The 18,048-nt window shown below is 43.4% G+C and overlaps 3 protein-coding genes across 9 annotated transcripts; 2 read left to right on the plus strand and 1 right to left on the minus strand.

Moving 5' to 3' along the window:
• The first annotated feature begins 2,111 nt into the window (after positions 1 to 2,111).
• Positions 2,112 to 4,298, plus strand: psmc3ip (PSMC3 interacting protein). 2 transcript variants are annotated; one of them, XM_068336049.1, is made up of 8 exons: positions 2,112 to 2,230; positions 2,581 to 2,681; positions 3,034 to 3,123; positions 3,243 to 3,354; positions 3,512 to 3,657; positions 3,750 to 3,803; positions 3,900 to 3,959; positions 4,048 to 4,298. In XM_068336049.1, exons 1-8 carry the CDS (start codon positions 2,212 to 2,214, stop codon positions 4,102 to 4,104), a joined length of 639 nt encoding a protein of 212 aa, XP_068192150.1. In that variant the 5' UTR covers positions 2,112 to 2,211; the 3' UTR covers positions 4,105 to 4,298. The 2 variants fall into 2 exon arrangements, with proteins under 2 accessions (XP_068192150.1, XP_068192149.1); XM_068336048.1 differs by having other exon boundaries at positions 3,243 to 3,657.
• Positions 4,299 to 4,400: 102 nt separating this feature from the next.
• Positions 4,401 to 8,865, minus strand: mlx (MAX dimerization protein MLX). Of its 3 annotated transcripts, none has more exons than XM_068336045.1 (8): positions 8,659 to 8,865; positions 6,730 to 6,769; positions 6,534 to 6,623; positions 6,246 to 6,355; positions 6,056 to 6,158; positions 5,807 to 5,906; positions 5,517 to 5,718; positions 4,401 to 5,423 (listed from the first exon to the last, which is right to left on the minus strand). In XM_068336045.1, the coding sequence occupies exons 1-8, from the start codon at positions 8,719 to 8,721 to the stop codon at positions 5,367 to 5,369; spliced, it is 765 nt and encodes a 254-aa protein (XP_068192146.1). In that variant the 5' UTR covers positions 8,722 to 8,865; the 3' UTR covers positions 4,401 to 5,366. The 3 variants fall into 3 exon arrangements, with proteins under 3 accessions (XP_068192146.1, XP_068192147.1, XP_068192148.1); XM_068336046.1 differs by lacking the exon at positions 8,659 to 8,865 and adding an exon at positions 7,807 to 7,992; XM_068336047.1 differs by lacking the exon at positions 8,659 to 8,865 and adding an exon at positions 7,807 to 7,989 and having other exon boundaries at positions 6,730 to 6,766.
• A 53-nt stretch (positions 8,866 to 8,918) lies between these two features.
• Positions 8,919 to 17,671, plus strand: fmnl1a (formin-like 1a). 4 transcript variants are annotated; one of them, XM_068336042.1, is made up of 25 exons: positions 8,921 to 9,298; positions 11,032 to 11,115; positions 11,236 to 11,322; positions 11,413 to 11,486; positions 11,572 to 11,655; positions 11,741 to 11,890; positions 12,028 to 12,133; positions 12,340 to 12,416; positions 12,488 to 12,581; positions 12,781 to 12,855; positions 12,943 to 13,053; positions 13,582 to 13,731; positions 13,816 to 13,917; positions 14,214 to 14,901; positions 15,005 to 15,129; positions 15,239 to 15,441; positions 15,530 to 15,764; positions 15,846 to 15,914; positions 15,991 to 16,071; positions 16,149 to 16,278; positions 16,360 to 16,523; positions 16,604 to 16,705; positions 16,795 to 16,890; positions 16,995 to 17,109; positions 17,317 to 17,671. In XM_068336042.1, exons 1-25 carry the CDS (start codon positions 9,113 to 9,115, stop codon positions 17,379 to 17,381), a joined length of 3,453 nt encoding a protein of 1,150 aa, XP_068192143.1. In that variant the 5' UTR covers positions 8,921 to 9,112; the 3' UTR covers positions 17,382 to 17,671. The 4 variants fall into 4 exon arrangements, with proteins under 4 accessions (XP_068192142.1, XP_068192144.1, XP_068192141.1 ...); XM_068336041.1 differs by having other exon boundaries at positions 8,919 to 9,298; positions 11,236 to 11,486; positions 13,582 to 13,917; XM_068336043.1 differs by having other exon boundaries at positions 8,920 to 9,298; positions 11,236 to 11,486; positions 16,995 to 17,671.
• The last annotated feature ends 377 nt before the right edge of the window (positions 17,672 to 18,048 follow it).

Raw genomic sequence — 18,048 nt, forward strand, 5'->3', positions numbered from 1 at the left:
TATCTCAATGTTTTTGTAGTAACCCATTATATCCACAAGATGGTAACACTAACTCTAACCCCTAACCCTAACCCCCTAACCCTAACCCTTTTTAACCCTAATCCTAACCCTACACTAACCCTAACCCTACCCTTAACCTCTAACCCTAAACCTAACCCTAACCTCTAATCCTAAACCCTAACACTACCCTAACCCCAACCATACCCTAACCCTAACGCCTAACCCCTAACCCTAATCTTACCTTAACCGTAACCCTAATGCCTAAACCCTAACCCTAACCCTAATGCCTAACCCTAACCCTACCCCTAACCTAACCCTAATGCCTAACCCTAACCTAACCCTAATCTAACCCTAACCCTAACCTAACCCTACACTAACCCTAACCTAACCCTTACCCTGCCCTAACCCTAACCCTACCCCTAACCTAACCCTAATCTAACCCTAACCCTAACCCTACACTAACCCTAACCCTAACCCTACCCTAACCCTAACCCTAATCCTAACCATACCCTAACCTGAAATGAAGCATTTGTAGTTTCTCATTTTGGCCACAAGAGGGAATCAAACGCATTTACCACCAAGAGCCTTCTGAATATTTACGAGCAAGTGAGTTTAACATGTCTTACTATTTGAAATGTATGCAATTTGTAAAACTGCTTGAAATACCAAATAGCAGTAACCCCCTCTCCGTTTTCGTTAGAGTTTCCTAAAGGTAAAGTTGTTCGTCTGGGTTCGGACACGAAGACCGAATAATACTAAAATATGTAATACGACCATTGATCACAAGAGGGCAGTGTCACCAATATGTGTTCATGTCCGGTGGTCGTTCAAAATAAAAGTAACAAACGAACAGGAAATATCGTATTTCATTTCATTTCAGGAAAAAATTACGACCAAAAACTGGTGACGATTGTTAACGTCCAAATAAAGATGCGTAGGGAGGTTTAAGTGAGGAGATTCATTAAAGTGTCAAAATCTGTTAGATTCTTGTATAAAAGTGTTAAAGTTGTGGGTGAAATCTACTGGTCAATGAGAGGAAGAATGTCCAAACATTTCAAATAAAACAGAAGTCAGTAGAGTCAAAAGAAGGTTTTGGATTTTAGATGATGTTGGAAGCGTCCTCTTATCAGGGCAGCACGGTGGGGCTGTGACGCTGGTCCCTCACAGCCAGGAGGTCCTCGGGTTAAATAGAAAATAACACTGAACCAAAAAATATTAACTAACAGAGTTTTATTAATATTTTATAATACACAACAGAATAATAAATAGTTCAAGTCGAATATTTATAGAAAAATCAATTGTCCAGTCTGTTTCCTGAAGCTCCTGGTGGTGGGAGGAGCTTCTGTTATGAAGGGGCGGGGGGGGGGGTTTCTGGGGCGGGGGGGTTTCTGGCCCAAGCAGCGATTAGACTGCAACAAATATGACAATCGATCAGTAAATCAATCAATGAATCGATCAGTTAATCAATCAGTGAATCCATTGACACTTGTTTTGATCCAAACACTTGTTTGACCAGTAAAGGTGGGCTGAGTTTTATGTGTTCTGTGGGCAGGACTGGGGTTTCGCTACGGATGAAAAGCTAGTCAATAGATGATTGATTCCGTATCAATACCCACTTGTTGAGCGATCAGCCGGATCTCGTTCGAGGACAGCGGTTTTGTCCAGCAGCTCAAACACTAGATAGGAATTACCTCTGTGTTCAAACTGATCGATGAACCTGAGGATGTTTGATTGATCCGGGTTCAGGAACGTCCACATCTGGAACCGGGGACAAAACAGAGACAGGGGACGGTTCTGAGTGGATGTTCTGATAGAGGACACACAGCTGTTTGCTACTTGTTGTTAGCTATCTGTTAGCTACCAGTTAGCTGTCTCCCGAACATGTTTACATGTTTAACCCAGGACCCACAATGCACCATCACAAAGATAGCCTAAGTTACAGAGGTCTCACTCATTTTAGCATTCCCGACATCGTAAAACAAGGATTAATTATAAATATAGTAAAATATTTTCGGGAAATTAAATAAGTAAGAATATTGCAGATGAATACTCAAAGGGCAGTTGCTCGTGAGAGGTATTCAGTAGTTAAACTGTTTTTTCCACACTATTCGTTACGAGTGATACAGCTTAATCATTAACGATCTTTGAAGTGACGCACTTTCCGCGCTAAACTTGGTCCAAGCAGCTAAAGTTGAAGCGAAGGTTTTCGAAATGAGTAAAAAAGACAACGGTGAGGCTTTAGCTTTGGTTTATCTTGTAGCTGCGTATTGTTTCTCACATCATTCTTGAGCTGACAATGCTCGTAGGATGTGGTTATCAAAACGGTTTAGCTAAGTGGCTATCAGCTAACTACAGCTACGTAGCTAGTATGGTGAGCTAGCTCACGGCTTTCCAACTGTTGGACGAGGTTAAGCTAGGAAAAATACTGTATGCATAGTTTTGGAATTCTTAAACTTACGTACCCCTAAAGTACATTTAACAAAAATATTGAGCTGTATTCGGGGTATTTAATGTGTCATTCATTAAATTAAACATTTATAAACGTTTGCGTCAGTTCATACGGTCGGTTGTTATTCTCAGGTGCGCCCCTGATTCTCGCCTACCTGAATGAGAGGAACCGGCCGTACAGCGCGCAGGATGTCTTCACTAATTTACAAAAGCAGCACGGATTGGGAAAAACGGTGAGACGAACTCTTCTCCACACAGCCACTGAAGAATATACTCTATTATGTTGGTAAACCAACAGAAGATCAGAATCAGAATCAGTTTTATTGGCCATCGTTTGTTGAAAAACAGACAAGGAATTTGTTTTCGGCAGGTGGTGTCTCAAACTGAACATTCATACATTAAATTTAACTATGCTAAATACTATAAATAACTACGCTGAAACCACCTGACAAGTAATATAGTGTATAATCTAGTGAGATCACTATATCTCTACTGATCACAACATCTGTAATATTTAGATTTTTATTTACCATGATGGTTTTTCATTTTTCCTGCATTTCCTACTGCTTGCTTTATTTTTACCAGGCTGTTGTCAAAGCCATGGAGCTGCTGGCACTGGAGGGGAAGATAAAAGAGAAAACATATGGAAAGCAGAAGATCTACTTTGCCGATCAGGTTAGTCTACTCCTCCTAACGACTGAGTTGGTGTGAAAAGTAAGAATGAAAGTGTCCCAAATTTACTTTTAATGATCTCCATGTGTTTTGAGTCTGATATCTGGTGGTTTCTCCCTCAGGCTCAGTTCAAAGATGTAAAAGATGCAGACCTGAAGGCCATGGACGGTCAGATCTCAGAGCTCACAGCCGAGCTGCAGACCCTCACCCAGAGCTGCAGACAGCTGGAGGCAGGTGGGGGTAAACCAGTGATAGCTGTGAGTTTATATTGCACCAAGATAAATGTTGCCCCGTGGCTGGGTTACGTGGTACGTCTGAAGCTGCCTCTTCTGTCACATGGCATTCCTTTGAAAAGGAATGTTGTCAGTTTGTGTTTGATCTGCCCTGACAGAGATGAAGGAGCTCACCAGCTCCCTCACCACAGAAGAAGTCATTTCACAGATCCAAGAGCTGAAAACAGTTCGTGCCGACCACATAGCACGACTGGAGAAGATAAAGTCAGCCACAAATCACGTCACACCAGAGGAGAAGGAGAAGGTTGGAAATCTATTTATTCTAAAAAATACCTTGCTGACCAAGTGAAACAAGACTATTGATAGCATGGAACTATGACATGTTTGGATATACAGGTCTACAAGGAGAGGGATTTGTACGTGAAGGAGTGGAGAAAGAGGAAGAGACTGGTAACTTATTAAACAGATGTGAAACACTCTTTTTGTACTTTCAATTAAATACCTGTACTTATTTTTCTGCCTACTCTTTCATTTTGTTGCTGTCAGGCTTCAGACATGATGAACCTAATCTTGGAAGGGTATCCTAAGAGCAAAAGAGAGTTCCTGGTGAGCCAAGGAAATCTTTTTCTAAACTTCCAGCCAGCTTCTTCATGTTTCACTTCACTGATGAATGAACCTCTGCTGCTGTTCACAGGAAGAAGTTGGAGTGGAGACAGACGAGGACTGTAAGGCGGTTCTCCCAAGTACTTGAAAGACGGGAAAAATCATTCATCTAATTCACCAAAGTGAACCAGAACAGCATTTTGTTTAGAATACATTTATAGCTGTTACTTAAGTTCTTTGTCAATGTTTTTGAAATGTTAAAAAGCACAGATGACATTCAGGTATTCTCATCTTTTCTTTTTGTTTTCACTGTTTCAAATTATTAAATGTTCTTGACAGCAATCTTCAGTCAACTTTTCCTCAACTATCAGCTATCTTTAGAGCTTCAATGTGTTGTTAAACATTTAATTTACATTTTCCATGAGGAAAATTAAGCAGGACATGATTGTTGCTCTTTGGGTGACGAGACACAGCAGAAAAATTTAAGAATCCCAAGAAAACAAAAGATTTTCTAAGTTGCAACAGAACTTTTACTTAACAGGTTAGCCACATAAACAGACAGCCATATGAAAGTCTGAGTTACATCATATTGAATATTAAAAAAACAATACAGTACAGCAGATGTAAATCTTTACATGACCATTGTTTTTAATCCGGTGACTTGCATCGTTGGAAGAAACTTGACAAAAGCCACTGATTTTTCACTTCAAGCATAGAATAAACTAAAAGATTTGTCACGCAAACATCTCGTATACCTGCTACTAAACTATTTTAACACTTAACACAATATACGGCAACGCAGAATTACTGCAGAAGTCAATGCGATCATTCACCGGGTCTGGCACCGTGCTGCCTGTATTGCACAATTGTCAATAAAATCTGATTAAATACTGAAGCGCCACAGAGCTCGCTCCTCAGGTTGTGTAGTCGGGAGGAACGACGGGGACCCTGCAGCAGTGTGGACGTCTGCCACCGGAGCGGAACAGTGACTCTTGTGTTGGAGCTCTGACATCAATGGAGAAGGCACTTGTGTCCGCACACGTTCGCCTTCACCGTTCCTCCTTTCTGTTTTTGTCAGGCTTTTACGTTTCAAATGCAACAGGATGAAATTCAGTCTTGGTTTTAGAGACATCTCAATGGAGCTACAGCTACGATCAAAGCAAGTCTGCCGTTTTTTTAAGAACAGTGGGAAATGTTCTCGTATCAGGAAGTGATCTCTGCGAAAGATCCGTTAGACTGAAATTTCAGTTTAATCCTATGACATGGGAGGGGTGAGGTTATCAATTTGCAACCAGGGAGTCACCGATGAGTTTAAGTTATTGTGAGACTGATTGGAGTTTAAACTCCACCCTGAGAGGCCAAAGAAAGCCCAAAGTTTATATCAGAGTTCTGTGTGGAGGTTTGGCTCCATCAGTAAAGCTGACCGTTGAGCTGCCGGAGCACACCGGCGACAAACTCCCTCAGCGTCTAGGAAAGAACAGAAAAAAACAGCAATCTACAACGACCTCAAAGGCAACACGAGCCGCCTTTATGAGCGTTAATGCGTCAACAGTTGGTTACCTGTGGCTTGCAGTGCTCCTCGATCCAGCTGAAAACGCAGGCGGAGAGTTCCTGGAAGCTGCTCATTGAAACAGAATTGCTGAAGGACTGGAACAGGGAGTCCATGATGTTCTGAAAGATGTTGAACTTGACCTGGTCCGACACCTGATCCTCTCCCTGCTGTGGGTTGTTCTGGTGAGCCCTCACGATGTGCTCGTAGTTCCTGTGAGGAAAGACGAACGCTGTTAACTGGCATCGCAAAACGTAAGATTTAATTAAATGGCCAGAATGTCGGTGAAACGACAGCTTACGTTTTCATGATCTTCAGGGCCAGCACTTCTTTCCTCAGCACCGACACGTCCTCCTCCTGCTTCTTCTTTTCTTTATGAAGAAAATGGATGTAATCGATCGCTGTGAGACAAAACACAAACGCTCCAGTTAGGGATTTCTACAGTGACTGGATATTTTAAGTCCCCTCCTCCTCTTCCTCCCTTGCAGTTGCGCATATTTAAGCGTACTCTGATTTTTGTAACCATCTTTTTGATAAAATGCCATCTTACTTTTCTGCAGGACTGTAGCCTTGCTGATCTTCTGCGCGCCCACTGCGAACTCAGATTGCTGCTGGCAGGTCGGCACAATGGACTGGAGGTCATCATAGCCTTTCTAAAGTAACAAAGAGAATCTATTCATAAAGAAATTGTGACTATAGATCTTAGACGTGTGGTCTGACGCATCTGTGGCCAGCCTCACCTTGATCGCATCCCTCCGCTTCTGCTCAGCCTGTGTGTGTGCTTGTCTCCGTCGATCTTTATACGAGTCTTTATACGACGTCTCGTGTCTGTAGTCGCTGTCTTCGTCGTCTATTCAAGAAAATAAACAGTCAGATGACGAAACATGACAGAATACTGAAAAGACTCATTGCTAAATAGAACCGTGCTGCAAAAATGAAGCACAGCTCTGCATACAATATGTGTTTAATGCTCTCTTTTTAGATCCTCATGAGAGAGGCTACAAATTAGTCCAAAACAGACATAATACCTGTATTAGGTACTGAAGAGGCGCTTGTCGAGCCGATGCTGTTAGCCCTGGACACAACTGTTCCTTTTCTGGGCGTTTCAGCAAAAAAACCTACAGAACAAGACAGAAGACACGAGTCCTGATTGATCCTGAAACAACCGTCACATAGCATGAACGTCAAAGGAAAAAGAAGAGATGAACAGAACCGAATACTCACCAGGGTCAAAACCGCTGTCGCTGAAAGCTCCGTCGGTCTGCTGAGCCATCATCACAGAACGCATGAAGGAAGAGTGAAAAAATAGAGGTTTAGAGGCTGGACTATATAACGAGAGGAAATTGTGTTGCCCAAAATACACCAACAAGAGACCAGTAGCTAAACCTGTCGAAACCCCCACTGAGCTTTGTCCTGAATTGTCCAATTCCAGCGTGCAGAATAATAAAGAGCTGCACCAAATAACTCCTTTAATAGAATATTTACTGTCTGATTTAGAGCACCATTGTAACACAATGGAATACAATATGCAGCGCACAAATGATTCCCTCTCAAGAGATTTCAATGATCAACAGCTTCATGTAAAAGCTCCAAACATTAGGACTGGGAACTCCCTTTCTAAAGACAGCTGTATCAAACACACTTGTGTATTTACATGACTTTAAATTTACAAAAACAGATAATTTTCTATATTTACTGCAAGGATTATATTTGGTTGGTACTTATGGCCACAAGAAAAGTGGATAAAGTCGTTTCCCGGTGACAAGTGTTGTTGTTATTTATTCCCTCACTACTGTACTGGGAAATATACACAATTTCCTTCGTGATAAAGTGTGTGTGTGTGTGTGTGTGTGTGTGTGTGTGTGTGTGTGTGTGTGTGTGTGTGTGTGTGTGTTTCTTAAGTTGCTCAATTTTGGGCACAATGTTTACAAGTGGTATTTACTTGTCGCAGGGCTGCTCTTACTATAAATTTCAAGCTTAAAGTCAAAACTGGTGACATTTCCTGCATTTCTACGAGAGAGAAATGTTATTTTTTTTAGCGAGTTTATATGTTATTTATGGACAGATATTTAAAAAACATGACGGTTTCTTAATAGAAAGCCAAACGTTACGTTCACGAAAGTAGTTAGCAAGCTGGTTCGCTAACGTTAGCTGTCGTGCTAACAAAGCCTTTTGTCATCAGAGCGTCGGCTCTTAGAAACTTTACCTAACTGAATTGACAAACCAGTTCATGGTATCGACCATAAAAGTTCACTAATTTTGTGAAAAAGCAGTGCTTGCGGGATAAAACGCTTGATTTACCTTCCAGTAGTCCTCTGGAGACGCAGTCGGATCCGTCATTTTGGAATGCAAAACAGTCACTACCACTAAGTGGCGTTCAAGTACTTTCGTAAAATACAATATCTCAAAGTCTATCCATATAGAGTGTAACGGTAGAGTACCAATGTATTATTATGAATTGGCCTTTCTTACATTGTTACAGTCATAAAGTAGCTGTCCAAAAAGAATGAATTGACATTAAATCAATATAGAAGCAATAATATTTATGACAACATTCATAAGTAATGTTCATGTATTATTGTAGCACAAAAAAATCATACAGTTTTTGTAAAGGTTGATAACACCCAAGCTGTACATTGTTGCAAATATCTATTGTTTTGCAAGTAAGATTTAATTTGAAGTTTTAAAAAAATGTAAGTATAATTAAGAATATTTAACTAACAAGCAAATTCAAAGGAAAACATTTTGCACCCTTGTACGCTTCATCATTAAAATCAGTCCTTTGGCTACATTATCTAAAACAAACAAACAAACTACAGAACAGTACTGTATTTTACTTTCTATTAAGACTTTTATTTTCCGAGCAGACCCTTAATGGAGCACCCTTTGGTAGTTACAGTTTTCAAACGCAGCGGGGCGCTACTGGACGTTTAGCCCCACCTTACGACTACCTGACTGCCTCATCAATATGGCCGCAGATGAAGCGAGTCAGGGTTAGAGTGAATTCATGGTAAAGTTAGACGTTCTCCTCATTCATTTTCAGTTTTAAACGTTTACCGGCTGGGTTAAGGCATTTACCTGTCCTTAACCGTTGACCCCCCCCCCCCATCCTTTGATTCCTTTGATCCTTTGATCTCACCACCATCTACTTACTGCACGCACAGCCGACCTGTCAGTTCCCTTGTTTACCTTCCACCCGAGGAGCGCTGCTGACATGCACAGGAAGTTACTGTTCTGCTTTTGCGTTTCTGTGGTTTCTGACTGTTCTACACCCTCTCCTTCCTCTATGCTCGCTTAACAGTTTCTGTCAACTTGCACAGAGAAGAGTCATTTTAAGTGGGTGTTTTTCTTACAAGCCCCCCCCACCAGGCTTGTAACCTTATTTTTTGAGACACTTTCAGTCTGGGGGGTAAAGTTGACGTGAGGACCATCTTGAAGATGACGTCCCTTCTTTCATCATAGCCCCTCAGTCAGATTTAGGTCGCTTTTGGTCTTCTCATTTGGAGTGATCTCACTTTGTGTCACCTTTTCTTGCGGGTGAACTGATTTCTCAAGAAAAAATAGTTTGCGTAAAGCTTTCCTGCTGGATTACTTGTGGAGATTAGTGATGGGGAATGCAGCCTCCGGAGGCTTGGAGCCAGAACCGGCTGGAGGCCGAGAGGTCAGGAACTCGGTCGGCGCGGCGTCTGGAATGAGCGACCCCGCTCCAACTTTACAGAAAAAGCAGCCGACTCCCCCCAATCTACCCATGCCCCCAGAGGAGGAGCTGGAGGAGCGCTTCAACATGGTGCTGGTGAGTGTCTGCGATAACGGATCTGTCTGAATCAGGAATAGAGAGCAGCATCAGTTTGTTCTGGGTCGTGATTTGAGGAAGAATTCCTGCTGTCAAAGACCAATTGGTACTAAATTTGTTTTGTTTTGTTTGGTCTTATTTAAATATGTAATTTTTACAGATGGATAAACTTTAAAAACGATATTAGTTCAGTACAGGAACAGGAATACCTGCTGTTTCTCTAGAGCAGTTGAAAAAGTTAAAAACCTAAATGTGACGGTTCATCTTCCATCAAGATTCATACATGTAAGAAAATCTCACAATTTAAAAAGAAAAATAATGAAAATATATATCCTTTATTTGGATCAGTAAGAAAATATAACAGGGTTTATTCTGGCTTAAGACCAATCTTTCCTCTGCGTTTCAAGTAAATCTGTACATCAATATTTGAGCAACCCTGTCGAACCAGCAAACAATCACAGTTTTCAATGGGCTCCCAGCTCCATCAGACTAATCCTTCCCTCTTAGATCTGAAAATATCAGACTGAGAAATGGGTGCGTTGCTCACGCCGAGGCAGCTGGCCTCCAGGGGAAGTTGAGCAACAAGTTTTAAGACGCATGACACCGTCAGACCGGAAAACAAGGGTTTCACCACTCTTTCAAAAGTGTTACAGCAAGTTGGGGGAAAAAAATATGATGAGATGCTCAAGTGTTTTAAGACCCAATGAAGATTAAAGATTCAAAAGATATTGTAATTTAAAAAGTAATTTCATATTTTTTACATGTCATGGACATCGTCGGCTAAAACAACTAAAATAAAAAAAAGAAGCAAGTAAATAGAATTGAACAGGTGCAGCTCAATAGATGCGGCGTTAACTGAACATTAATGTTAATATTTAGTCTGGTAAAATTTAAACAGTTTTTTCGGTTTGATTTAAAAGTTGGGGGAGATTTCCTTCACAAAGTGCTTAGAAAGAAAGTTAGACACGGACTTTATTTGTGATTTAATTCATTATAAGATGCTACGCTTTAAGTTTAATGTAACATTTGTTCATGTGGGATGATTAAAAAAAAACCAGACTTATTGTTAACAATTACAAAAAAAATAGCAGTGACAGAAGATTTTGAAGCTTTTTAATCTAAAGTCTCCAAATATTCCTTTCAAATTTATCTTAAACATGAAGAAAATAACTGTATCATCAAAGCTTCTTCTGCTAAAGTGTTTGTTGTCATATGAGAAAGCACGAGACTCTACTGAGGCTTTTTTTTATTACGTCATCATACACACAGGACAAAAAGGTGGTTTTTCCAACTACCCCCCCGCATTATTTGAAACATGATCTCACTTCCTCTTTTAGCTGAAACATTTCCATTTGTTTCGTACGAGAGAATGAGGAACGCCCTTCATGTCATTTGTTGTACCGACAATATACAGCCTCCCAGTATTTGTGTTTTAAGTTTTTCTACCCATAAACGCACCTAAACTGACAGTTTGACCCCACTCTAACCTCTCCGAGAGCAAAGCCTCCTTCCCCCCCCCACCCCCCCAACAGAAAAATAACAGCCCACCATCAGTCATCTTTACTTCCTGGAGCTTGAGGCTCAGAATCAGTTTGTGGTTTGTCACATTTGAACGTTTTGGCGTTTAGGCGGAGCAGATAAAGCCGTGACTCATCCTCGTCCACAGAGGTGGGGGGGGTGGGGGCGATAAGATGGTGATTGATGACAGCTTGTGTCTTCTTCTTCTCCTCCAGAGCTACATGAACCTGCCTCCAGATAAACTGGAACTGCTGAGTCAGTACGACAACGAGAAGAAGTGGGAGTTAGTCTGCGATCAGGTGCTTTTAAATCACGTGTTGTGTTCACAAGCGCAGGTTAACGTAGTTTCAGATGTCTTCAACTTTGTCTTTTTAAATTTTTTTATTAAATCCATGCTCTGTGTATCTTTCCTCCCCCAGGAGCGTTTCCAGGTGAAAAGCCCCCCGTCCGCCTACCTGGCCAAGATCAAGAGCTTCTACCAGGATCAAGGAGGGGTGACCCGCAGGGTCAGCAGCGAACATCGCCTTTGTCTCATTTTTTACTTCCCAGGACGATGTCATGATTCTCACCTTTCCTCTCTCCTCTTTTTCTTCCAGCTGAAGAAACGGATCCAAGATGCCACGCAGGTCCTGAAAGATTTAGAGATATCCCTTCGCACAAATCACATCGGGTGAGGATCTGAGAAATCCTGGAGATCCTGAATGCTAAAATTGTGACGCTCATGTTAAACTTAGCTTCCCCCATTTCCTTTCCAGATGGGCCCAAGAGTTCCTCAACGACCAGAACAAAGGTCTGGACGTTCTGGTGGAATACCTGTCCCACGCTCGAAGCGACGCCCCGTGAGTAGCGGCGGGATGGGATGGGAGCGCTCCCTCTGAGACCGATGGAATCATTCATCGTTTTTCTTTTGTGTGAACTCTTCAGGTTTGACGTTGAGAGCGTTGAAAATGGCGGCACCCTGTCCGACAAAGGAGGAGGAGGAGGAGCCGTGAGGTCCATGGAAGACCTGACCAAGACCTCCGGCGGCTCCCCAGGACACGGGGTGACCAGAGCAGCTCGAGCCCTGACAGTCAGGTACGAAACCAGGCGTGGAGATCTTCCTCCTCCTCCTCCTCCTCCTCACCATCCTTCCTTAAAATCCTCTGCAGACCATCAGCGTTCTTAGCAGCTCCTCTCCTCCACATGTTCACTCGCTTGTCGTCTCTCTGCAGAATCAGCTCCACCCTGGTGAACAGGATGCACAAGAAGTCCAGTCCCACCCAGAGAGACGACGTGCACGTGTGCATAATGTGCCTGCGAGCCATCATGAACTACCAGGTAGAGCCTCCGCTTTCATTCTGATGCACAAACAGCCTGACGGGAGGTGGATTTATTCCCCGCTCAGCTTTTTCCTCCTGCTGTTTTTTGTGCAAATTGTCCTCAAACTAGTTTTTTCTTGCAGGGGGGGGGTTAGTGGTGGTGGTGGTGGTGGTATCTAGACTAACACGTGGGTTTATTTCTGTTATTCCTGCTTCTGCTTTCAGTCTGGCTTTAACCTGGTGATGAATCACCCGCGCTGCGTGAATGAAATCACACTGGGCCTCAACAGCAGGAATCCCAGGTGAGTCGGCTCAGGTGTGTTTCTGTAACCGTGCGCCGGTAACCGTGTCTAACCTCCTGCTCCCGCCTCAGGACCAAAGCCCTGGTGTTAGAGCTGCTGGCGGCCGTGTGTCTCGTCAGAGGAGGACACAACATCATCCTGGCTGCTTTTGACAATTTCAAAGAGGTGAGAGGAGAACTATGAACCCGTTTGATTACTCATCTCATGTCGGACAGACAACCCCCCCCCCCCTCTCAGTGATTAAAGTTAGTCATGCGTGACTCAGTCATTCTAAACACTCCATTCATGTGAGTTTGAATTAGATCCCCTTTACCCCCCCCTTCTTAAGACTAAACTGTGTGTTGGCGTGTTTTTATTTCTCCAGGTGAGCAAAGAAAAGAACCGCTTTGAGAAACTGATGGAGTATTTCATCAACGATGACAGCAACATCGACTTCATGGTAGGTTCACAGTTTGTTTTTGTTTTTTTAAAGAGTAAAGCGACTTTTCTGTGATGGATGCGCTTCAGTTACCTTCTTTGCCTCCAGGTGGCGTGCATGCAGTTCATAAACATCGTGGTGCATTCAGTGGAGAACATGAACTTCCGCGTTCACCTGCAGTATGAGTTCACCCACCTTGGCCTAGACAAGTATTTAGAGGTGAGTGTAAAATAAATAACAACAGTAAACAACAATAATGATGCACGGATATTCATTTATCTGTAGCTGATTCTGTAGCTCCTGTCAGCTTTACAGAACTTTTTTTCTTGCATGAATCAATACATAATTTTTTAAAAAATTAAATAAATACTATGATTTATTTTTGATAGTCGTGCTTCTTACTTTTGACAGTTTTGACTTTTCCCAGTTTGATCAAATTTCTGTTTTTGCTTTAAGCAAATAATGAGTGAAACCAAATTGACATATTTTACATTTTTCTGACAAAAGAAATGAATACATTTAGAAAATTATCAGCATATCAATAAAGACGGTCTTTTTTAGATTCCGCCTGGCACTAATTAGAATGATTAAATTCCCATTATAATAAATTTCTACTAAAAACAATTATTCAGGACTTTGTCTATTTATTAAAAATAACCTAATTGAATGTATTAGCACTTTATGTATGACTGATAAGTATATTTCCTTCTTGTGATGTTTTTCTATCATTTGTCCTGTGCTTCTTAGCAACTCAAGCTAACAGAGAGCGAGAAGCTGCAGGTGCAGATCCAGGCCTACCTGGACAACGTGCTGGATGTAGGAGCCCTGCTGGAGGATGTTGAGAACAGAGGGGGGATGTTTGATCACGTTGATGGTCTGCATGAACACAACACACAGGTAAGCTACCAAATAAATCAAAATGATGTGAACCAGAAAGGAGCTCCGTGTCGTGGTGTCAAGATGATGTCACCTGGGTTGCAGCTGAGCGCCCAATTGGAGGAGATGGAGAGTCAGACTGCAGCGAGGATATCTGAACTGGAGACTCAGCTCATGCAGGTCACCAAGGAGACGGAGCTGCTCAAAGTACGTGTTTTTGGAGAGATTAGTGATGAGGTTAAAAGTGTGGTGATTCATTCAATTTTTAAAGAGTCTCAGCATTAAAACTAAAACCTGAGCGCCTTCAATTTGTAATGAGAGGATGGATCCTTGTCACGCTGGGGTTCTGACTCTTGCCCTGTATGTGGTTTAGAGTTAAATTCTGTTCCAAAGTCAGCATGCTAACCTGCTAAACAACTCATTGTTAGCATGTTAACTTTAGCATGTAGCTCAAAGCACTTCTGTGTTGTAAGTATGACCTGAAGTTTTCTGTGTTTCGCCAGGAGAGCCTGCGGGAGTCCTGTTCCCAGGTCAGTGCGTTGCAGCAGAGGGAACGGGAACAAGAGCTGCAGAGGGAGAGGGAGAAGGACAGGGAGCGTCTGAGCACCGCCCCCCCTCAGACACCCTCAGAGCTGGAGCAGAAGATACAGGAGCTGCAGGACCAGGGGCTGATCCAATTGGGGCGCAGCGCCTCTGGAGGTCTGGACGTCCGGGTCGTTCCTGTCACAGTGGTTGAATATGTGCAGACCCCACCCTCAGACACCCAGACCCCACCTTCAGTTGCCCGGACCCCAACTTCAGATGTCCAGACCCAAACTTCAGACACCCAGACTCCAACTTCATGTGCCCAGACCCCGCGCTCAGATGCCCAGACCGAAACTCTGGACTCTGCTGCATCTCCATCTTTCCTTTCCACCCCTGCCTCTTCCCCCCTTCCTAGTACAGGACTCCTACCTCCCCCTCCTCCTCCCCCTCCTCCTCCACCTGGTGCAGGACTCCCACCCTCACCACCACCACCACCACCTCCTCCTCCTGGTGTGGGATCCCCACCACCGCCACCACCTCCTCCTGGTGCAGGACCCCCACCGCCTCCTCCTCCTCCTGGTGCAGCACCTCCACCTCCTCCCCCACCTGGTGCATGGTCCCCATCTTCTCCTCCACCTCCTCCTGCAGCATCAAGCTCTCCATTTGGTGAGGAGACTAATAGAACAGCACTAAATACTGTCATGAGTCGGTATCAACAGTTCATTCCTTTTATTGATAATTTCTCTCAATTTTTTATTCCCTATTTCAGGGCTTAAGAGCAAGAAGACAATCCAGACCAAGTTCAGGATGCCGATGTTAAACTGGCAGGCCTTAAAACCAGAGCAGGTGACCGGCACCGTCTTCAACGAACTGGACGACGAGCAGGTCTTAGGGGTAAGAACGTCATCATTTGAAATCTTTTTGTATGGATATCCAGCAAAGAAAGAGCTGATTAAATGAGATTACAACAAACGCCTCTGTCTCTGCTTCTGTTCAACATCAGGAGTTGAACATGGACATGTTCGAGGAACAGTTTAAGACCAAGTCCCAGGGTGCCTCGGCAAACCTGTCCAAGGTGAAGAAGGCGGTGGTCCAGAAGTCCCCCAGCAAGACGAGTTTCATAGACCAGAACAAGGCCAAAAATCTGGCCATCACTTTACGGAAATGTGGGAACAACCCATTCGACATCTGCAGCGCCATAGAGACGTACGTTCACTGGGAAATCTCTTGAAGGTTCCAGAGTTACCCTCTGATCTCGCGCTCATGCACTGATTTTCACCTCATCTTTGCTCAGGTACAACCAGCAGGCGTTGTCCATTGACCTTCTGGAACTACTGGAGCATTTCATACCAACGGACTACGAGTTGAAGCTGCTGCTTAACTACGAGAAAGACGGCCGTCCGCTGGAGGAGCTGACCAACGAGGACCAGTTCATGCTACGCTTTGGGAAGATCCCTCGCCTGAAGCAACGAATAAGCACCCTCACCTTCATGGGCAACTTCCCAGATACCGTCAAACGCCTGCAGCCGGTCAGTCTGTGGAAAAACTCTTTCCAACTTGGGCTGGAGTTTTTTTAAATAGATGTTCTGACGTCATAATTTCATCCACAGCAACTGGACTCCGTCATTGCCGCATCCATGTCCATCAAGTCTTCTACCAAACTGAAAAAGATCTTAGAGGTGAGACCAAGAAGATCAGAAACGTGGATTCAAATTGGGAGACGTTTGTATGCATCATCCCTTTGTTCCCTTTCAGATTGTTCTCGCCTTTGGCAACTACATGAACAGCAGTAAGAGGGGGGCAGCGTATGGTTTTCGGCTGCAGAGCCTGGACGCGGTAAGAGATCTTTGACTTTCAAGAGAAGCTTTATCATCTACAACAAACTTACCTTAATCCACGTCTTTACTCCTCAGCTGCTGGAGACCAAGTCAACGGACCGATCGCAGACGCTGCTTCAGTTCATCGTCAGCATCATTCAGGAAAAATACCCCGACTTGACCAACTTCCACACCGAGCTGCGCTTCCTGGACAAGGCAGCCCTGGGTAAGATAGTGCAGTCGGGATGTTGATTTGGGTAGTTTTAGGCTGTTGCTAAGCTTTATGTCAACTTTTTCCACATGCTAGTATCACTAGAAGGAATTCTTCACGACATCCGCTCGTTAGAACGGGGAATGGAAATGACCAAAAAGGAGTTCCTGGTGCAGGACGACAGCCCGGCACTGAAGGAGTTCATCAAAACCAACAGTAGGCAGCTGGAGTCTCTGATAAAAGACAGCAAGACGGCGCAGGTTGGACTGCAGTTTACGTCCAAGTTTGTCCACCTTACTTCTAGTTTTAGTCACATCTAACTCCTCCTGTCTCCTTTCAGGAGGCTTACGTGTCTGTGGTGGAGTATTTTGGGGAGAACCCCAAAACCACGCAGCCTTCCATGTTTTTCCCGCAGTTTGGACGTTTCATCAAGGCCTACAAGGTGAGGATGAGGGGAAAGTTCCTGATATCTGTCCACTGAAGAACGCTGAACGGGGTGGGGTGTTCATGCTTTTCCTTTCGATTGCACAGACAGCCCAGCAAGAGATCGAGAAGAAAAAGAAAATGGAGCAAGAGAGCAGCGAGGACAAAGAGAAGGTATCCCCTCATAAGGCGGGAACACCAAAGGTACGATATTCCATCTTCAGGAATGGTCTGTCAGATTTGTATTTAGCTGGTGAAGCCTTTTCAGGAAACGTGCCGGTGTAATATTCCTGTTTTTGGTTTGCTAGGGGCCTACGATGCCCAAGATGCCCCAGATGGACCTGATAGCAGAGCTGAAGAAGAGGCAGGTGAAACCTCAGGTACGAGAGGGGAAGGACGGCGCCCTGGAGGACATCATCACAGGTGCGACGAGTCACATGGTTGATTTTAAAAGATGTGGCATGGAGCGTTTGAGAGGAAGAGAGAGGAAGAAACTGGATGTGAAATTCACCCGAAGCTAAGGATAAAGAGGGACATCGGCAGCCGCCCACGTTTAAGGATAGGGCGAGGCAGAGAAGACATTTAATCTGATATCAAAGTAATGTTCACATGCGTTTGTCTTTGCCTCAGATTTGAGGAATTCGCCTTACAGGCGGGCAGATGGTCGACGGCCAGCGCAGCGCCAGGACATCTGAGCCACGTCTGGTCCAAGACAAATTTAACCAGAATCAACAGACAAAAGTACAAGTTTTAAAAATGTTCTGTACATACGATATATCAAAGATGTAGAATTTGCCATATGCTAGTGTGTATTTCTGCCAACAGCTAAAGTGTGAATTTGTTATGTAAATAGAATTTGTGTTGAAGCTATCTGGTATTTCTTTTTTTTTTTTTAAAACCCAGTTGAAGAATTTGAATCCAATATTTTTGTTTAAAGAATTTGTTGTTCATGCCTGTATTTACTGAAAAATAAACCAACTTTTTAAGCATAATTTCCGTGGTTTTTTTTTTCTTTTCTTCTGAGCTGACATGCAAAACATCGACAAAGACTAAGACTCACTCGTTTCCCGAAATAAACCAGTCGCCTTAAAGCAAAGTCAGACGTCACCACTGTACAAGAGAGCTGCACTTTATTTGACACACAATCACAGCAAGTTATGTACAAAAGGAGGCAGGTTTGGACTGCCTGCTGTCTTCTCACAGGAAAAACACACACATTTCTCACAGAATATCATGGCATCCACACGGATAAATTATCTCCAGTGTCAGTAGGCTTTTAAATTTATATATTATTATAGATCTATTTTCTGTATTATTATTTTTGTTCTTATATCACACTACTCTACAAATGGGAGGATCATT

The sequence above is a fragment of the Antennarius striatus genome, chromosome 16 (genome assembly GCF_040054535.1).
Source record: "Antennarius striatus isolate MH-2024 chromosome 16, ASM4005453v1, whole genome shotgun sequence".
NCBI classification, from domain to species: Eukaryota; Metazoa; Chordata; class Actinopteri; order Lophiiformes; family Antennariidae; genus Antennarius; species Antennarius striatus.

Bases quoted from the DNA above. Each gene is read 5' to 3' on its own strand.
- fmnl1a (XM_068336040.1), top strand. From the start codon at position 9,113: ATGGGGAATGCAGCCTCCGGAGGCTTGGAGCCAGAACCGGCTGGAGGC. The intron at 11,656-11,740 runs GTGAGTAGCGGC...TGAACTCTTCAG, and splicing joins CACGCTCGAAGCGACGCCCC to GTTTGACGTTGAGAGCGTTG. The intron at 13,054-13,581 runs GTGAGTGTAAAA...TGTGCTTCTTAG, and splicing joins GCCTAGACAAGTATTTAGAG to CAACTCAAGCTAACAGAGAG.
- psmc3ip (XM_068336048.1), top strand. The intron at 2,682-3,033 runs GTGAGACGAACT...TATTTTTACCAG, and splicing joins AGCACGGATTGGGAAAAACG to GCTGTTGTCAAAGCCATGGA. The intron at 3,124-3,242 runs GTTAGTCTACTC...TTTCTCCCTCAG, and splicing joins AGATCTACTTTGCCGATCAG to GCTCAGTTCAAAGATGTAAA.
- mlx (XM_068336045.1), bottom strand. From the start codon at position 8,721: ATGTCAGCAGCGCTCCTCGGGTGGAAGGTAAACAAGGGAACTGACAGG. The intron at 5,907-6,055 runs GTAAGATGGCAT...TTTGTCTCACAG, and splicing joins GGCTACAGTCCTGCAGAAAA to CGATCGATTACATCCATTTT. The intron at 5,424-5,516 runs GTAACCAACTGT...GTTCTTTCCTAG, and splicing joins AGGAGCACTGCAAGCCACAG to ACGCTGAGGGAGTTTGTCGC.